The following is a 20,501-nucleotide window of genomic DNA, read 5'->3' as shown; positions in this document are numbered from 1 at the left end:
GGCTTAGTTTGCGGGAAAAGAAAGCGCACGGTTTGAGCTTTCCAGAGCTGTCTTCCCGTTGCGACAGAACCGCCCCCACACCGGAATCAGAGGCGTCCACCTCCACGATAAATTGCTTGGTGACGTCTGGTTGGATCAGGATGGGGGCTGAAACGAAAAGCGTTTTTAGTTTCTGGAATCCAGAATCGGCAGCAGGGTTCCAAGCGTAGGGTTTATTAATGGAGGTGAGTTGAGTGAGAGGCGCCGCTATGCTGCTGTAGTTCCGGATAAAGCGGCGGTAAAAATTTGCAAAACCCCAAAACTGTTGAAGCTTCTTTCGAGTCTGGGGTACTTCCCACTGAACGACGGCCTCAATTTGAGCAGGGTCCGGGCGTATGTTGCCAGCTTCAATTATGTATCCCAAGAAGGGGATGGTGGATACATGAAAATCACATTTTTCGGCTTTAACGTATAACTGGTTGACCAATAATCTTTCAAGGACGAGGCGAACATGGTGTTCATGCTGGATGGAATTTGCGGAGTAAATGAGGATGTCGTCCAAATAAACAAAAACGAATCTGTTAAGGAAATCCCGCAGGACGTCATTTACAAGGCGTTGGAACACTGCAGGGGCGTTGGTGAGGCCGAACGGCATAACAAGATATTCATAATGGCCTATTGGGGTGTTGAACGCGGTTTTCCATTCATCCCCTTCACGAATGCGCACAAGGTGATATGCATTGCGGAGATCGAGTTTGGTAAAAATCTTGGCCTGTTGGACAGAGTCGAATACAGAATCAATTAAAGGGAGAGAATATTTATCCTTGACCGTTATTTGATTTAACTCGCGGAAATCAATGCATGGACGTAGCGTCTTGTCTTTCTTCTCTACAAAGAAAAAACCTGCGCCGACAGGAGAGGACGAGGGGCGAATGTGACCTTGAGACAGAGCTTCTTGAATGTAGTTCTCCATGGCGACCTTTTCAGGTCCAGAGAGATTATATAATTTCCCCTTGGGGAGAGGAGCACCGTTTAACAGTTCAATGGAGCAGTCGTAAGGTCGGTGCGGTGGAAGTGAACTAGCCTTAGCTTTACTGAAAACAGTACGAAGATCGTGATAACAGACTGGAACCTTAGACAGGTCAATTTCTTTATCTTGAGCAGAATCAGGAGCGTTGGGAATGGGCAAGGCGGAATGGAGACAATTAGCCAAACAGTAGGTGCTCCAGTTAGTGATACGGGGCGAACTCCACTCTATGCACGGGTTGTGAATCTGGAGCCAGGAAAACCCCAGGATTATCGGGGTCTGTTGACAATGAGTAATGAAAAACTAATGGTACTCCCGGTGATTTCCATTGGTGAAAAGGAGAACTGGGCTGGTGCGTTTAGTGATGCGAGTAAGTTGTTTGCCTCCTAGGCCGGCAGCCTTAACAGGATTAGCGAGAGTTTCAACAGGAAGAGAGAGTTCCTGAACGAGACGTTGGTCAATAAGACTATGTTCTGCTCCTGAGTCTATGAGAGCCTTGACTTCGAAGACTTTATTTCTGTGACTGATCTTGACAGGAACAAATAAAAACTTGGAATTGTGGATGAGTTCCGAAACTTTCCCCCGTGGCCTGTCATCTACTAGCGGGGGGTTTAAACGTGCGCGGCATTCGGAAACCATATGACCGGCTTGGCCACAATAGAAACATAAGCCCTCGACGAGCCGTTTTAAACGTTCTTCGGGGTTTAACTTAGAATGACCGATCTGTATGGGTTCCTCAGAAACATTGGCAGGAGTTTCATGATTTGAAGGTTGAATCACATACACAGGAGGAGATGGAATAACCGGAGGAAGCGGAGGCTTACGTCTTTGTTCTGCAAGACGTTCTCGTAGTCGGACGTCAGACCTTAGGGCAGCGGTAACGAGATCTTCAAATGAGTCCGCCTCTGGCTGTGAACATAAGTGATCCTTGACACATTCGTTTAGTGACTGATAGAAAACTCCTTTAAGAGCAGGATCTGGCCAACCCGTTTCGACCGCTAAAATGCGGAAATCTATCAGATGATCGCTTACCGGGCGGTTACCTTGTTGGAGACTTAGTAACCGTCGGACTGCTTCTTCCTGCTTTCGAGGCTGATCGAAGACTAGTCGGAACTCCGCTATGAACCGGTCGTACGGAAGATGAGTGATGGGATGAGAGGCCAGAAAGGCTTGGGCCCATTGTAGTGCCTTGCTGCGGAGAGAGTTTACAATCAGTGAAATTCTGCTATGATCGGCTTGGTAGTACCTGGGAGCCTGTTGGAAAATGAGTTGGCACTGAAGTAGGAACCCTCCACAGGTTTCAACATCGCCGTAAAAAGGTTCCGGCTGGAGACGGACATTTTCTGGGATATCGGCGGAAGTGATGTTGACGGGAACTTGAGCAGCGGCTGCGGGATTAGCATGTTGGCTATTAGCAGCACTGAGTATTTGCGTGATGCTGTCGAGGCGACGAAAAAGATCCCACTGGGCCGAGGACATGAGAGTGATGGCCTCCGCTTGACGTGTAAGATTTCCTTGTATGGATAAGGTGTGTTGGAGCCCTTCAGGGTCAGCTGGGTCAGGAGTTTGGCCAGTTCGTTCTGTCATGGAATGACTATAATTCGGAGTGACCCAGATGCTGTAACCCAGAAGGAGACTCGGACATTAAGGTGAGTTTAGAAGTTTTTATATAGGAAGGTGAGTTTTGGCTTATTTCCAACAGAGGCGCGGCGGCTGGCTGGAGGAGAGCAGTTGCAGGATTCCAGAGGTGAGACGGCGTGAAACCAGAGGACTGCGACCAGGTGAGATCCAGAGTAGATTATTCCTGAGGCAAAGACGAGAGGAGCAATAAGTAACACAGAACTTGGTAAACAGAGCAAGAACATGAGCGAGCCTGACTATGCACCGTGGGAGGTAAAACGAACTGGCACCGACTGAAGATCCAGGAGATCCTTAAGAAGGCAGCGGTGATGAGGTAAGTGGTGGCAGCTGGTCGCGTCCAGAACAGAGCAGACGGGGGAGGGGGAGAGTAGCTGGCAGAGGCACCATGTCATACAACTTCAAATCTGAAATTACAACTGCTCAAATGTGCTTCTACGTGTGCTCCAATCTGCTGGCATAAATCACAACTGCGCTACAACTGCGCTCTGAATCCTGACACATTCCTTACGAGAAACCTGCGTCTAAACTGATCTGTGTCCGATAATGGGACAAGGGGGGGAGGGAGGGTTAGAGGAGGCGGAGTCAACCAATCAGAGTGCAGGACTCGGAGAACTTGGTAAGGTTAGAAAGATCTTCACAGATTCAGACTTCCTGCTTCAATAACTCTTCCGATAAACGTTCAAATGTGACAGAGTATCTCAATCCTTTTGTATTAACACGGAGAGTGAACTACAAATACATTTCTAAAGAAAAAAGTCAGTTTTTTCCAGCATTTTAATGAGAAATGATCTCTTCGTGCTTAAATGCAGACATGCAGCTAGACGGCTGCCAACAGGAAAATCATCTTTTTGTACAATAGGACAATAGGGCCAGGGCTATTGAACACCTTTATTATAAATCATATGTATTAACATTTGAAAAAATATATTAGAAACCATACTGAAGCCTGTGACACTGCACGACGCCAGCGCTCAGTGGCCAGCTGTTGAGCTCCGCCGAGGACGGAGATGCGAGGACCCGCTGACCGACGGCGGAGCACGGCTGTCGTTCAGCGGGTCCTCGCCTCTCATTCCTTCACGGAGTTCGGCGGCTGGGTCCGCCATGGCAACGGTGGAGCACGGCTGTCGCGCAGACTCAGCCGTCGGTCAGCGGGTCCTCGCATCTCCTTCCTCGCCGGCGCTCAACGGCTGGCCGCTGAGCGCCGGCGTAGTGCGGTGTCACAGAAGATTTTTATACACAGATGCAGATTTTTGATGCACAAGTTTTCACATTCTATATTACAAGTTCTCACATCAAATCTACAAGTGCGTTCTTTTAGACACATTTTTACCTTCATAGCTCCTCTATGAAGTGATATTTATGCCACCACATTGCAAACAAAACTTTCTAAGTTACAAATGCCAGTGCATGCGAAAAATTTTGTGATGCAAACGCAAAAAGTATTTTTAAGGCAAAAAAAATGTTTTTGAAAGCAAAAACAAAAAAAAATTAGGTAAAGAAAATTGTTTGCAAGCAAATATTTTGTAGTTTCATTTGCAACTTAGAAAGTTTTGTTTGCAATGTGGTGGCATAAATATCACTTCAAACTCCTCGTGTAATGAGCTTTTGCTACCCCTCCTCTTCTCAGCACAAAAACTTATTGACCAATTATGAGCGGGATGAAGAGAAAAAGAAGTAAGAAAGAGTGAAGGACAGTAAAAAAGCCGGCTTCTCCTCTGGGCCCTGGCCTCGTCCTTGGCCCCCCGGAGGGATCCCTCTCCCCCCGGGATCCCGGGGGGAGAGGGATCCCTGAGTTCTCTGACAATACCAGAGCCCGTATGCTCACATCTGAGCATGGGGATGTCTGTGTCCCTGATGTTTGTTCCTTTCTTCTGAGCACTGCTCCTCTCCAAAATTCCAACAGTGGGGGAGTCCGATCAGCACATGTTTACCATGCTGGCAGGGGACCCCCACTTCTCCTGGACGCCCTCCTCTTGAGCTGTGGAGATTGGACCCCTGCCTTGCTCTCTACTTGACTTCCCGTGGTTCGAGGGGGTGCTTGCCTGGAGAGTTGCAGCGGGTCTCCCTTGGGATGCCTTGGCTAGTTCCTGGGATTGGGGTGGGAGGTGCTCAAGACTCCTGGGTGGTGGGCTGGTTGTCTGGGGCTGGGAGGGCTCTCCGGCTGAATGGGCTATTCTTCTGGCTGGGCTGGAGCATGCACTCTCCAAGCTCCTGTGCCCCCATGCTCTCTGGCATTGGGAGCCCCTGTGGCGGTTCTGCTGGCCCTGGTCTGGGTGACTGATGAGGTGGTTGGTTGCGGTCCCTGGCTCTCACTGCTGACTCACCTTCGGTGGGGGTCTTGGTGTGGGGGTGACCGGGCACTCCCCCTCTTTTTACAGTCCAATGTCCACCACAGTGGACCACAAACACTCAACTGGGCAGAGGTATCAGGTCACCTTTGCACAAATACTATGCATTATTGAATGATATGCTTCACACATGTTTGTTTGTATGCATACGTGTGTGCGTGTTAGAACAGGCACCTTCAGGTGTGATGTTGTAAATCGGTCCTGAGACTGGGGCTTTTCCCTGAAAGATTTTTTGAACCTTTTCAGTAAATCCATTTAAAGTTTCAAACCTCACATTTAGTCATTTATCTTCATAGGCAAAGTGAATAAAGGTTTTATTTAAACTCAAAATGGCTTTGAGCCAAAGAAATGCTCGAATTTGATGTCTCTTTCATTTATTTCATGTTTTAGGAATAAAAACATGTTTTTATAGAAATGTTACCAACATCTAGAAGCATCAATTTGTTTTGGTGTCAGATCCAAAAAAAAACTGATCTGATTTTGTGCCAACAATGGAAAACAATAGATTTCTGAATAACAGAGGAGGCAATTTTAAAAGACTAAGTGCTGACTTGAAGGAGAGAAGGGAAGCTTATAGGTCTTAGTGTCACACGTAACCCCTGTGCTATCCTAGGCACTTTACCACTGGGGGTTGGGTCATCTAGACCCACTAGACAGTGCACTGAACCTTTTTTCTTCAATGATTTGTGATCTTCACTGGTGTCCATGGATTACATGAAATCTTTCCACCTTTATCCACCTTTGTCATGGTAGGGAGAACACGTCAATGTAAGGGTGGGGTCATCTAAGATAGCACAAGGGTTTAAAAACAAGAGGGAATCTATTTGAATGTTATTGGTTATTAAAAATATGCAATCTAACAATATTTTCTGCCATATCAGTGTTTGGTATCTAGTGTAAAATTAAAAAAAGAGGGGTCAATTTGACCCAGAAGTCATATGAACAAAAGAAGGAAAAGAAATGTGTGTAGACATGAAGCGGTGCAATCTTTACAGCATTTTGCCTAATTATGCAACCTTATTAAAAAAAATAATAACTAATAAAAAACTTAAAAAGGAAAACATTTCTTTGACCCATCTATTTACATAGAGATGCTTCTTGCATGTCATATCAGTTTGTACTTTTTTTAACATTCATTCATCCTCAGTCATTCATTTTCTTAACCGTTTTTCCCTTTCGGGGTCACAGGGCTGCCGGAGCCTATCCCAGCCACTTGTGGGCGAAGGCAGGGGACAACCTGGACAGGTCACCAGTCTGTTGCAGGGTAGAATGTCCACAAACACACACCGATTCACTCTCACATTCACACCTAGGGACAATTTCAAGTTGCCAATTAACCTATGAAGCATGTTTTTGGACGGTGGGAGGAAGCCAGAGACCCTGGAGAGAACCAACGCATGCACGGGGAGAACATGCAAACTCCACACAGAAAGGTCCCCCATTGATGTTGTTTTTCATGTCCCCCAGCTGGGACTTGAACCGGAAGCCTTCTTGCTGTGAGGCAAGAGCGCTAACCACTGCGCCACCGTGCAGCCACTTTTTTTAACAGTTTACTTTTAAAAAAAAACTGGGAAAAGATGTTCCAGATGACCTTCTTTTCCTTTCTGCTTTTCCCTTCAGGGGTCGCCACAGCAAATCGTCTTCCTCCGTCTGACCCTGTCTTCTGTATCCTCTCCTCCAACAGCTACCTTCACGTCTTCGTTCACTGCAACCATAAACCTCCTCTCTGGTCTTCCTCTAGACCTCTTATTCCAGATTACCAATTAGGAAAAACAAGAAAAAGACAATATATATGCTGATTTTTTGGGTACATTTTAGGGATTAAAAAACTGTGAAGTTCATCTGACTCAGACATCAAAAATCGAGTGGGTTATTAGGCTGATGCAATGTCATTTTTGTATCTGTTTTCTTAAACTAATTCATTAAAAATAAAAGTTTAAAGGTTAATTTGACTCACACACCAAATTAGAGGAAAAATATTTGTTTTTAAACTATTTTATTTAAAAAAGGAGTTTAGGGGTACATTTAACTTGATATCAAATTAGGAAAAAGAACTGTGAGGGTTATTATAATACAATGCTTTCTTTTTTGTAGCTGTTTTTTAAACATTTTTTGTATTCAAAATATGGAAAAGTTTAAGAGTTAATTTGACCCAAACTCCCATAGGTAAAATGATGGTCCTTGTATGATTGAACGTTTTTTTAAAGACACAATACAGATACACTCATCCGACCCTTAAGAGACTGCTAAATGCACACTCACTTTAATGATTAAATGCTGGTTTTTATTTTATTGCTATTTTATTTATTTATATTGTTATATTTTTACTTTAAAATGTCATACTAGTGAGGAACATCTCATCCCTCCTGTGTATGCCCCTGCAAAATGTGTGATAATAATGACAATAAACGGAATCTCGAAAGTGATTTTGATTTGTAGATTTAACCAAAGATCACAAAAGAACAGCAATAATTGAGTTTTTTTAACCCAGACTCTAATCTAAACTTCATGCAGCCATGAAAACAGAAACAATTCGAGTGTATTCTCTGAAACGTTTTTCTTTTCATTCTCTGCTGCTGCAGCCATAGCGCACGTCTCTTTGGCCACCTTCTCAGATAAATCAATCCAGTCTCTCCAAAACACGCTGCTCTTTGTAATCAAGCGCCTTAATTTTAAAAGTTTACACAACACCGTCTAACAAAGACAGATGGAACCCGCTGACCTTCTCTGTGCACCAGAAAAGCTGCAGCGTCAAATCACATCTGAAGGAGTGCGCACACGTGCTCCCACATTAGGGGAAGAAAACGGAGCGCACTGTAGAAAAAAACTTTGGCCACCTTGAAGCTCACTCATTGCGCGCCAAACGGACAGAAAGTGCTTCTGTTCTGGATTTGAAATATTTGGAGTGAAAAGTCGCGTATTCCTTAAAAGGGGTCTTGATATTGACACGATAAGATCTTTTTTATATTTAAATAACGCTTTAATTCTCTTTCTACACACAAATAAAATGCATTTTGAACAGATTTTTAAGTGCAAAAGAGACAAACAGACACACATTGACCAAACTAAATATAGTCCCCATCACATGTCGGAGATGAGCCACATTTATTCCACAGATTTGTTCAGTTTCACGCGTGGATCAGTGGGAGCATCCTGCCGCTGACGTGGAGTCAGAAACATCAGTGTCGGTTTTCTGGACGCGCCTTTTAAAAGCCGAACTTCACGCAGACTCCGGGCTGGAGCATCAGAGAGGACGCACCCACCGATCCACACGCGCGCGCGCACGAACACACACACACCGGCATTTATACAAAAATAAATGGATCATCAGATCCGGTTTTCATCAACTCTTTTCAGTACAAAAATAACAGAAGTTCTGCGCAGCTACACATGGAGCACCGCGTTCTGGGAATGCAGCAGCTCCTTCCTGTACTGCTGCAGCCACGTTTTCAGCTCCGAGATCCGGTATTCCTCCGGGCCCCTGCCGCCCTGGTACACGACCGTCTCATCCCTCACGACGTAAAGTCTCTCAAAGTAGGCTCCGTACGCGGCATTGGACGAGTTGTCCATGTTGTCCACCACCACCTTGCTGCCGGGGACCTCCGTGAGCATCAGCGCGGCGGCTCTGAGTCTGTCCTCCAGACACCGGTGCTTGGGGATCTGGTGCGGCGCGTCAGAGCTCACCCAGCCGTCCGAGGGATGCGCCTCCTCGATATATACAACTAAGAAGTCCGCAATATCTGCGTACTGGCTCACGACGCGCTGAAACGCCGCCAGACGCATCATGAACGGCGGTCAAGAGCAGCTGCCAAAGTTGAGAATGAGCGGTCTATTCCCTTTCATGCAATCCAGGATTCGGACCTGCCTCCGCTCCTGGACCAGCACCACCTCGGTGTTGGGCGCAGTCTGACCCAGGTGCGCGGTTTTGAGGATGTCCAGCTTCTGGCCGTGCCACACAGCCCGCAGGGACTCCAGCGTGAACATCTTGTTGGAGTCGGAGACGCACAGCGGCGGGTCGTCCGGGCTGTCCTGCCTCTCACCCATCTTCAGCAGCAGCTTCCTCCGGATGCACAGGAAATCAAGGAGCCACAGCATGACGGCGGCCAGGAGGAAGCGGGGCAGCAGCATCAGGCACAGGGCTGCCTGCTTCAGCGCCCGCGCCATCTGGACTCCGCTGGAGTCATCCATCATCTCTGCCGGCAGGAGAGTCAGGCTCCTACTCTGTCACCTTTGGAGGAGAAGGCATTGGAGAAAAGTGTCTGACGCAGACAGACAGGCGCCCTTTTTATAGGTAGAGAAGCATGCGAATATTAGAAACACAAAACAAACCCCCCAAAAAAGAAGAAAGAAAAAAAGCACGCCTCTGGTCCCAGTGCACCGCCCACTCACATGGTGGGGATTACCTTCTGTCAACTTTGCGCTCTGGGGATCCAGAGGCGCAGAGGTGGAGCGAAGGCGCAGCAGGACCCACGTAAACGGACACGCACCACAGCGTGACCGTTTGCGTGTTGTCTTTCGGGCCCAAAAGTCCAGACAAACAGTCAGAATTCCTAAAAAAGAAAATAACATAGAAATGCACCGGGAGCTTTCTGATCCGCTGCCGCTAGACGGCGCCGGACTCACGCATTGGGCCAGAACCAGAACCGGGCCTGCTGCGTAAACACCTCTCCAGTTTTTTTTGTTTTATTTCTGAGTAAAAAGACGTTTTTCTTTATGAGGCTAAACCTCTTAAATGTTAATCTCCACAATCTGAGCTTATAAATAAAGTTTATGGAGGTCAGAATGATTTAACCTTCTCCTTTAATGTCAAACTACTGACAAACATATTAACCTCACTGATCTGGGCTCTCACCTCATGTCACCTCTGCCTGAAATCTCACCGATGACGAGCTCTAAACCACGTGATATTGGGGATCTCTGGCGTCACCGCTCGACCACAGCCGTTTTCCTTAATTCGTTTCTTCTTCAAAGAAAAAAAAAGATGCGCTTTTGAGGAGAAGTTCAAATTTTATTAGAATAAGGTGTGTTGACACTTTAACAGATGAAAAATAGTTGGATCTTCATTCAACAATTTAAAAACAACTGTAAGTTTTGGATTTATTTCCTAAAATGTCATGTTTTTCTAAAGTTTGTATTAACTCAATAGAAAACGCTGAATATGATAAAGAAACTTTTATAAGTTTTGATACATGTGGAATTTTGCCATTTGGTGAAATTTGACTTTTGAGATTCAAAATTAAGACAATGGATTGTATCCTATGACAATTATTAAAATTATAAAGTGACAAGGAATTAAAAGAAAAAAAATCCACAAAATCCTTAACTTTTAGACTCAGTTACTCAAAAGACTATTGTTCCATTAAGTCAATTTTTAATCATGAGAATTGTTGTTTGTGTGCTAAATATTGTCTTATATCAGGAACTGGTGGTGGAGGACCTAAGATGCAGGAGACTAGTGATATGTCCGAATTCCCACCCTAACCCCTGTATAGTGCACTATATAGTGCGTTCGCCAGTTTGTATATTTGTCCGAATCTACAATTCCAAAATCGAGTGCCCTGGAAATTTCCCAGAAGTCTCTGCAAAAAACCAGTATGCCTCGATGCTCACTAGATTGGCGAATAGAGACCAAAATGGATTATGTCGGAACAATTTTTGCCAAAAATGTATTTAAATGTATTTTTTTAATAAATCATCAACATTTTATCTTCAGAAGACAGTGGACTCATAAATAATCATCGCAAGACACTTAAATTAATTATATTTTAACTTCGTGAGACCAATGATGTTATATCCGCCGTTTAAAAAAAAAGAAGAGAGCGTGATGTCCAAATTGCTTTTAAAATTCACGGCACTACATATGCCACACTGTATAGTTTTTTAGGGGTTAGGGTGGGAATTCAGACACAGCTCAGATGTCAGAATTAAGAACTCTGTCTCCCCCTCTGGACACCTCCAGGAACTGTCTCCAGAGTTTCAACCACACTTCATCTCCCAGCATCCCAAGCACACACTTCCTGGATGCAGCACACCTGATTTTCATTTATTCATCAACCACATCATACTCAAGCACTGCACTAAGCCATGTTCAGTGTGAAGTATTTTTTGTGCCACTCTGCCTTCCTTACTAGCGTTGTAGTTGATCTTCTGCCATCTGACCCTGCATTTGACTCTGTTTGCCTGCTGCCTGCCCCCTGCCCCCTGCCCTGACTCTCGCCTGGATTTTTGACCAACCTGCCTCTCCACTGATGATCTTATGCCTGTTATTGACTCCTGCCTGCCTGACCCTTTAGCTGAACTAATAAACCTGGTGCATTTGGATCCAGCCATCTACGTACCTGTTCTTGTGACAGAATACTTTGCAGAACATGGATCCAGCAGCAGGAGTTCCTAGGCTGTCGAACCTGACGGGGTTTGCTGGTCGCCAGCTCCATTGACTGAATTCTGCTATCAAAGCCATCATGTCGCTCCTGTAAAGCAACCCACCTGTCAGCAACACATCCGCTGCAACTTCTCTGGTCGTTCTTTCATCTGCAACAACCTAGAGCCCCTAGAGCAACTATCACTGACGCACCAGGACAGAGAACTAGTCAGGTCACGTTCGCAACACCTATTCCAATCGCCACGATGCTCTGCAGAACCAGTGAGTTAACCCATGTTCACCTTTACTCTGCTGGTTCCTCTACGCTTTGAAAACTGTGTAGTGGAAACTCAAGCTATGATTGACTCTGGGACGGCTGAGAATTTCATTGACCTGGCTTTTGCTCATCCTCCCATGTTCCTTTGCTCACCTGTGATGCCTGGGTGGCCGTCAACGCCTTAGACAGGAGGTCCCTGGCATCGGGCCAGATCCGGTTCCTGACTGAGGACATTGCAGTCATCTCATCAGATCATCACTCCTCTTCACCATGGAACCCCTCGTTGTCACATCATCCTCGGTCTGCCTTGGCTGGAGAGGTATGATCCAACTATAAACAGGTCAGAGCACAGACTCACATTCACCTCTGCTCATTGCCGGCGATACTGCCTTCAGACCTCAGGAAAATCTGAAGGCTATACGCTCCACCGAGACCAATCACAGCCCCCACCCTGACAGAGATCAGTGTGACAGGGGAGGTGGAGGGGTTGTTGGTTAAATACAGGGATCTGCAGGAGGACTTCAACAAGCAGTGTGTCACACCAGTCCTAAGACTGTGTCATCGACCTCCTGCCTGGACCTATGCTCACCCGAGGACAGGTGTTCCCACTTTCTCAGCCTGAATCGGAAGCCATACAGGATTACATCCCAGAGGAGTTAGCAAAGAGCTTCATCCAACCGTCTATGTCCCTGGCCTCAGCCGGCATCTCCGTTGTCATGAAGAAAAAATAAAAATATCGCTATCCCCTGCCTCTGGTTCCTGCAGCTCTGGAGAAGCTCCGCACAGCTCGCTTCTTCACAAAGTTGGATCTGAGGAGTGCCAACAACCTCATCCGCATTTGAGCAGGGGATGAATGGAAGACCGCTTTTTCAACCACCACCGGACAGTATGAGTACCTACAGTGGTCATGCCCTTTGGTCTCTGTAATGCCCCCTCTGTGTTCCAGGCTTTTGTTAATGACATCTTTTGTGACATGCTGCAACGCTTTGTTGTCGTCTAAATTGATATCATGATTTGCTCTGATACATTTTGAGGAGTACGTTGCGCGTGTCCGGCAGGTGTTACAGCGGCTGATTGAAAACAACCTCTACGCCTAGGGGGAGTAATGCGAGTTCCACAGGACCTCTGTCATGTTTCTGGGTTATTTGATCAGTGCTGGAAGTGTGGCAATGGACCAGAGCAAGGTGGAGGTGGTGCTGCAGTGGTCCCAATCAATCACAGTGAAGAAGCTGCAGTAGTTCCTCGGGTTCGCCAACTTCTATTGGCGTTTCATTTGTTGCTTCAGCACAGTGGCGGCCCATCTGACCTCTTTCCTGAAGAGCGCTCCCAAGCGACTGCTCTGGACTCCGGTGGCTGCTAAGGCATTCCGGTGTAATGATTAGTGTTGTGTGGCAGCATCGTTCCTCCCCCATCCTGTTCTGTCTCCAGCCTTCACAGCTGTTTTCACTTGTCGGTTATTATTTGGGTATTTATGGAGTTGTCATTTGGACTTTCGTTGTTGCAGTGTCCTGTTTTGTCCAGCTGTTGCTGCATAGTTTTTGTCCCACATGTGTGTAGGATTTTCTGTTATTGAAACATTTTGGCATTCAAGTCCCTTGGATTCAAGTACTTTCTACGCCTGGGTTCCTTCTAGTTCGACCCGTAACCTCCGGACGCTGAAACAGAGCTTTACCCAGTCGCCTGTCCTCCATCACCTAGATCCAGCCAGCCAGTTCATCGTGGAGGTGGACCCCTCCAACACAGGGCTCGGAGCCGTGCTCCAAGAACAGAAAGGCCATTGCCCTTTCTCACTGTACGACTCCTCTGTGGAAGAAAGTCGCACCAGAACCCGTCTCCGAATGTTCCTGAACCATTCACTACATCTTTTTGATCATTCCTAAACACCTGGTGTAAATGCACCTTAGAGAGAGGGAAAGGAATCCAGGAAAAGAACATCCTGACCCCTCTATGAACTTACTGAATTGTCTTGCAGACATCCTGAACTTTCCCTCCTCTTTGGCAAATGGCCCCGGTTCAAAACATGACAGTTTCAGTCTTGGATTCATGGGTGTGAGAAGAGACAAAGAAAGTCCTTTGTGTTTTGAGTCTTTGGCTTTAATGGATGTCTGTATCGTAGGGATTTATCAAACATGAAGCAAGATTGCTGTTATTTCTGTTTGTATTTTGCAGGTCTGGAAAGTAGATTTAAACTGACACAATTGTATGCACAAATGGATGCAGTCATTATTTTAGTTAAGTATGGTGGCCCTGAAGTCCAAATAACACTAATAAAATGCAAAAACACATTAAAAAGCAAAACAAAAAAACCTAACAAAATATCAATCCAAAATTAGAAAGAAAAAAAACCCCGAAACAAAATAAAAATGAAATGTTTCAGAAAAATTAATGCAATTTCCAGAAATCAAAATGAATTTTTAAAAAAACAAAACAATGAGAAACCAGAAAAAGTAGGTACTATTGGACATCACTGATTGGATGATGATGTTTAAGTTTTGACATTTCTGATGCATCATCAATGTCCGCAAACTTATAAAAGTTTTGTGATTATTACGGATCATATCCAGAACTCTGCAATTACTGTAGTTTTCGGTAACATTTGATCTTTTATTTTTTTGGAATTGTGTTTTGGTTTCTGAATTTTGTTTTGATTTCTAACATGTGATGCCATTTTTTATTATTTGTTTTTTCTTTTTAAATTTTCTTTGGGATCTTTAAAACGTTTTTAGCGTTAAGGGACTTATGGATGTGATTTGAACTTCAGGGCCACCGTAGATGAGGAGACAATGATTAGACACACCGCTCTTTATTCCAGGATGCAAAACACACAAACTGTTGCTTCCAAAAAAACTTGAGTTTTTCATCCATAAGGTTAACAACAGTGGGTTTACTGGATTATGTGAGAAATGAAAAAAGAAAAAATAAACAACGAAACAAAAATGAAACATAACTGTAATTAGTTGGGATTTGCAGGTGAATTACTTAGACTGTTTGCGGATAGAACAAGGGGACGATGAGCGCAGGAATGGGGCCCTGCTGGAATCAGACCGGGATCACCTGTCCCACTTAAACGCGCAAAACATGCATCATGAATGCACTTGTAGCATAAGTGTTCACACCAGATAAGCAGGGAGAGGCAGGGAGAAGCTTTTTCTTTTGTTTTTCTACTGTTTACTAGCCCTTGTCCACCTCCTACAGTTGGTAGGGGTTTGGTGTGAAATGTCAAAGTGGTACAAATCTCATGAATCTTGCTCCAGTCTTTTTTTTCACAGCTCCATTCAGATGTGTGAAAGACTAGATAACTGCGTTTACATGGGCAAAAGTAATCGGAAAGAACGCCTTATCGGAAGAAGAAAAATGCGTCATGTAAACATGCCGTGCGGAATACTCTGCCCCGATCAGACTCGTTTGGATCAAAATTTCTTTCCGATCGAGGTGGGTTATGCCGATTGTTGATCCGATCGTGTTGCATGTAAACAGTTAATTCCGATCGTGTGTCACTACTGCTCTGGTTTAACGTCATGCATAGACGGTGTTTCGCTCCAGAGAAAGCTTTGGAGCTCAAACAGAAACGACCGGCTGCTCTCCGCCCGCCCTCGCCCCGCCCTCGCCCCGCTGGCTCTTCGCCTCTCCCCTGTCTTACACCCCTCACGAGGGGGTGCGGGGGCACTTCGTGCCCTGTGACGTCTGGACCCTGCGTGGCCCGGGCTCGGGTCCGGTGGACTGAGCGAACTGTGTCTCTGAGCAGAGCAGCTGGATTTATAACTTTGTGTTTGAGGGGGAAGGGAGGATGCTTTGTCACGTGTGCGTTTTGTTGTTTTATGTGTGGGAGACTTCGGACTGCGACCCATCCCGCCGCTCCGCGTTAGCGGCCGCCGGACGCAGGAGAACCATGTGTCCGAGCAGAGCTCGGACTTGCAGATCACACAGCGGCTTTGGGGCGGTGTGTGAGCTTTTCAAAGCAGAAATGCCGCTCAGTCAGAGACCGTTCAAACAATCACGTGGAATGGTGTTTCCAGTCGTGTCCTGACTAAATAATGTTGTTCCCACATATTTATGTACAACCAAGAAGATGCAGATTGCGGCATTTCCCGCATGGATTTTATGTTCATCCAACAAGGCTAATGTTGTTAGCGCATGTTAGCCTCTCCTAACCCTGGCTTCTTCCAGCTCCGGTCTTCCACAAAAAAAAGCACTGCCCACACGGATTAAAAATAATGAGCGAACAGGGGCTTCATAATATTCATAACAGTAATAAAAGCATGTTTAGAAGATCTCGTATATTACCGAGCTGCTGCATGAATGTATATGGCAGCTCACTCTGTTTACAGCGGGACTCATTTCCACTTCCAGTATTTTCAACACTACTGCGCATGCCCAAATGATTTATTCCGACCAAAAGTGTGATCATGTGAACGTTTGTTCTAATCGGAAAAAGTTTTTCTGGTCCCATGTACATGTTGGATTTTAATCCGACCATTGATCCGATCAAGATATTTTGTGCATGTAACCACGGTTGATGTCATGTAATTCCTGCCGAGTACAAAGCACATTTATTCATTTCTCCTCCATGATCAATCTTCAAACGGTTGACACTTCCGGGTTTTGTAAAGGATGCCACTCATAAGTCACCATCAAATCCAAGTCTCTGATTGGTCAAAGCTATTTCATGTTTAGGTAGTCGAAAGTTCAACTGATTGAACTTTCAGCGCACGTTCAGTGAATGCACTGCTTGTAAGTAGAGTCTAAAAAAAACGTTAAAATTTGCATTGTGACCCGCGGACGGGAGAGATTTGAATGCAGAAGCCCAAAATGCAGGTTTATGGGCGTTTACATAGACTCTGTGGAAAATTGCACTTGAACATGAGTCGATGCAGCCTGTCTGAATGCAGCTGAAGGTGGAACGCTAAAGTGACACTCTAGCAGCTGCAGTTTATGATGGGAAATAACGGCCTCACAAGTGGGGATCAAGGGAGGACTAGGTAGTGGTGAGGGCTCTGGCTGCCAGCAGCATGGCAGAGAGGAGCGGACTTAAAGCAAAAAAGAAATATCAAAAATAAAAATGTCACATTAAAGAGGAGAAGAAAATAAAAACAAATAATTAATGTCGCCTTTAACCATCTTAAGTGGTTTAATCTCAGCTCCTATTCTGATGATTCACAACGCTAAAAGAAGTCAGTGTTTGATTTTTAAGTCTACCTGAGCTAATTCTGAATCCACAAGAAATGTGAGTGCTTTAAAGTAAAAACAATTTCTTGTCAAAAACCTGCAGTCTGCAGCTGGAAGTTGAAGGTGTGATGTTGGAGGTTGTGGGTGGTTGAGACCCTCAGGTAGGATATGAGATGTAGAGGAGAAGGAAAAACTCTGGAAGGAGATGGATGAGGAGACCTTCAAGGTGTTATTGGAAGAGCTGCTAAATGAAGAAAATCCCAGAGCAGCAAAAGTGGCTGTTGTAGAGCAGGAAACAGCAAAGAACAGTAAAGATGAAACGAGGAAGCCAATGAAAAGGATGAAGAGTGGAAAGGCACTTGGTCCTGATGATATACTTGTGGAGGTATTGATGTGTCTAGGAGAGACGGCAGTGAAGTTTTTGACTGTTAAACAAGATCTTGGAGAGTGAGAGGATGTTTGAGAATTGGAGGAGAAATTTTCTGGTTCGAATTTTAAGAAGGAAGACGTGCAGCGTTTTGAAAAATACAGAGAAACGAAGCTGATGGGTCACAACAAAGTTATAGGAAAGAGTTTTGGAAGTTAGACTGTGGTTAGAAATGAACATTTGTGAATGCGATGGTTTGGAAGGACAGTGTGATGATGTTGGTAAAAGGATGCTGAGGTTGGAGATACCAGGAAAGATGTCTAGAGGAAGAAAAATTGAGGAGGTTGATGGATGTGGAGAAGGAGGACATAAGGATGGTTTGTGTGAGTGAGGAGGATGCAGATGGAGGCAGAGCTGCTGAAAAACAAGTTTCAAACCCTTAACTTTATTCATTTGTACTTAATGTTACTCATAATTGAACAAGGCCAATCAGCTTTCATATCATTCCATTGATTTTTATCTGACAGCTGAAATGCAGAGTTCACACATCATCTGTTGGTTAAAAGAGTCTCTGATCTGGAGCTGTAAAAGCCTCTAAAACACTTTCATCATTAGTGGCAGCGTATTCCCTCTCTCTGTGATCTGGATTAGATCATTGATGTCTTCCACTTGTTTACAAGTGTCTCTCTGGTGGTTTGTGGAGAACTGACAGCTAGTTCTTCGGGCTGAATCTGATTTTCCTAGAATCATTAGAGCCTGAGAGATCAGCTCGGCTTTAGCCTGGTGTGACCCAAGGAGCTTTAGGGGTTGCCACGGAAATGTTAAGTCGCCTGCGCTCATTAACACAGGAGAAGGCTGTCGGCGTTCAACCCTCAGACATCAAATTAAATGGTCAAAAACACAGAAGCAGCCTCCTAAGCTGATGAGAGGATGAGCAGGTGCTGATTTAACGCCCCCTTCACTTCCTAGATTACGCCGGTGCTCATTCAGGGCGACGTTATCGCTGCTTCTACCAGACATTTTATGTTCATTTTAACTTTTATTTTTTATTTTAGTCAAAATTGATCAGCCTTCAAACAACACATGCTTTTTGTACCAGAACAAGACTACATCCTATCTTCAGAAACAACTATTATAGCATCAAATTCATTTCGGCCATTTCAGTCAATTCTAAACATCTAAAAAAGTGACAAATATGGCTCAATGTCATTGTGGGGTACATACACATAAAAAAACACACACACATAAATTGAAAGGTCTGTGGAGCCAAAATGAAAAAGGATAAAAACAGTGTTTCGATGAATTTTAAAACATCTTAACTTTTAATATTTTCAGGCTGAGTTAAGTCAGGGGTCCAATTTGACCCAGTGATACTGCAGTACACGGCAGCTCTATAACACATTAACAATGTTAAAATGGTCGAGTCTTTGAAATGCAACTTTACTGAAACATTACATTTTCTATTTATTTGCTGATTATTAGGTCTAATTTCAAAGTCAGCCCAAAAAGACTCAGAAACTTGGAGCTTCTCTGTTGAAAAGGTTACAGGCTTTATTTGCCTTGTTTGAAAAAAATAAAGAAATCAAATATAAGAAAATGATTTAAAAGTGAATGTAAATTTATTGGTGAATGGATGGAACATTTTTCCTGTATAACTCCCAACAGGTGAGTTTTGTGTGTAAAAACAGAAATTAGAATTTTTTTTTTGTTCAAAATGTGGATAAAGTTGTTGATAAATTGTTTTAATCATCATTTAGTTTGATTTTTAATCTAAATATTTGAATATCTCAGTATAATTTTTAGAAATTGCAAATTATACTGAGTGTGATTGCCTTAGCACAGAACAATTTCGCCCCTTTCATTTATCCTTTTTGCCCCAGAAACAATTTTCCAGAAGTAATTGGTGGGAATCCTGCTTTTATTAGACGTGGCCCAGCTCTTGGCATGGTGGCACGGGTCATGCCAGGGCATCTCAGATTAGACACGGCAGCCTGGGCCGAGCCCACAGCAAAAGCTCAGAGAGTGGCAGGCTTTCAGGTCGGAGCACAGTTTGCCCACTGGTCACATGAGAGTTAATGAATACAGGGCAGCCGGCTGCACATACATGTACCATGCAGCTGCAGCACAAGCCGAACAGCTGGCAGGTGATGGAAACTCTCCGATGTCTGTCTCATAATTTAGCAGGAGGTCATGCTGTGGGTGAAAACACTTCTTTTTTATTTATTTATTTATTTATTTTACAGCGGAGCAGGGTTTTATGCTCATGAAGAATTTGAGTTGTAGTTACTAAGCAACCGTCAAGTAGTTCTTCACAGGCTAATCCGAGGCTGCACGATGAGACAGCAGCCCAGATCTGCAGCATCTTTTATGCTCCAACACCGTTTGAGTGTCTTATATAAAAAAAAAAGTGCTGTGGTGAGGAACAATCAGGGTAGAAAGGCCTAATTTACACATGTATGACTCTGCAGTTATTTTAATGGTTTTTTTTTCTTTTTTACAGAAATGAGCTGAATTCTCTTTTTCTGGACTAGAAACAGGATGAATCCGATTAAAGTGTCAGCCTCCAGACTTGAATATGTTTTTCCAAAAGCTGCAAAACCTATTCTTCATCTTCTAATTCCTGCAAAGGTGGAGACTGTACAATAACCTCAATTTTTTTATAGTTTTTTTAGAACTTTAGGGACTTCTCCATCTTTTGATTTGCATTTGTATTTCCGTATTAAGGAGTAGATTTGAGGCCATGGCTAAGCTGGAACAGGAGAAGAGCCAGCAGATGGTCAAGAAACTGTTCAGGGAGCCTCTGGGAGACAATAGTCCAATTTTTAAAACTTAGGGTTTATTCAAACTGGAAAAATCCTTTGTTCCGGATCGAGTGCTGAACCTTAGGTTTGGACTGTATTCAGACTGACATCAAGCGACCCATTGTGTAACAGACCAAAGCTTGTAAACAAAGCCATGTGACTAAAAATCTCTTCAGTCATTGGCCAGGAACTACGAGGGCGGGTTAAAACAACAAGAGAAAGATGGACGTCCTGCATTTTACAATCCTTTTCGGGACAGTTAACTTATTAACACCTTATACGTCAATGACCAGTTTGGGGAACAACACTTTTTACTTGTTACTTTGCTACGGCAGAGCCGTGCTGCAAGGCGGTTGCTAGCAAGCAGACGTGCCGTGTTTGCTTTGACTCAGAGGATGCTAGCAACTGCAGTGATGAGGAGACGTGAGGTTTGAAGGTACGCTAGGTGTTTACCACATATAGTTTGTTGGAAGCAGCAATGTGTCACGTTAAAAATTGTTTTAATGAGTCTGCATTCATCCGACCACATTTCAA

General features: G+C 44.4%; 1 protein-coding gene and 2 long non-coding RNA genes across 3 annotated transcripts; 1 reads left to right on the top strand and 2 right to left on the bottom strand.

Annotated features, from left to right (window-relative positions):
* The first annotated feature begins 2,372 nt into the window (after window positions 1-2,372).
* On the top strand, window positions 2,373-2,998 carry LOC144990065 (uncharacterized). Its single transcript, XR_013653997.1, has 3 exons — window positions 2,373-2,510; window positions 2,709-2,787; window positions 2,861-2,998. It is a non-coding gene; the product is annotated as an uncharacterized LOC144990065 (long non-coding RNA).
* Window positions 2,657-3,026, bottom strand: LOC105357217 (uncharacterized). The gene is made up of 2 exons (XR_911242.3): window positions 2,892-3,026; window positions 2,657-2,810 (listed from the first exon to the last, which is right to left on the bottom strand). It is a non-coding gene; the product is annotated as an uncharacterized LOC105357217 (long non-coding RNA).
* A 4,927-nt stretch (window positions 3,027-7,953) lies between these two features.
* On the bottom strand, window positions 7,954-9,337 carry LOC101170321 (thyroxine 5-deiodinase-like). Its single transcript, XM_011491966.4, has one exon. The coding sequence runs from the start codon at window positions 9,184-9,186 to the stop codon at window positions 8,380-8,382; it is 807 nt and encodes a 268-aa protein (XP_011490268.2). The 5' UTR covers window positions 9,187-9,337; the 3' UTR covers window positions 7,954-8,379.
* Between the last annotated feature and the right edge of the window lie 11,164 nt (window positions 9,338-20,501).

This window comes from Oryzias latipes, chromosome 24 (genome assembly GCF_053564925.1).
Source record: "Oryzias latipes strain Hd-rR chromosome 24, Olatipes_Hd-rR_3.1".
Classification (NCBI taxonomy): Eukaryota; Metazoa; Chordata; class Actinopteri; order Beloniformes; family Adrianichthyidae; genus Oryzias; species Oryzias latipes.
This window is presented reverse-complemented; position numbering and strand designations above follow the sequence as displayed.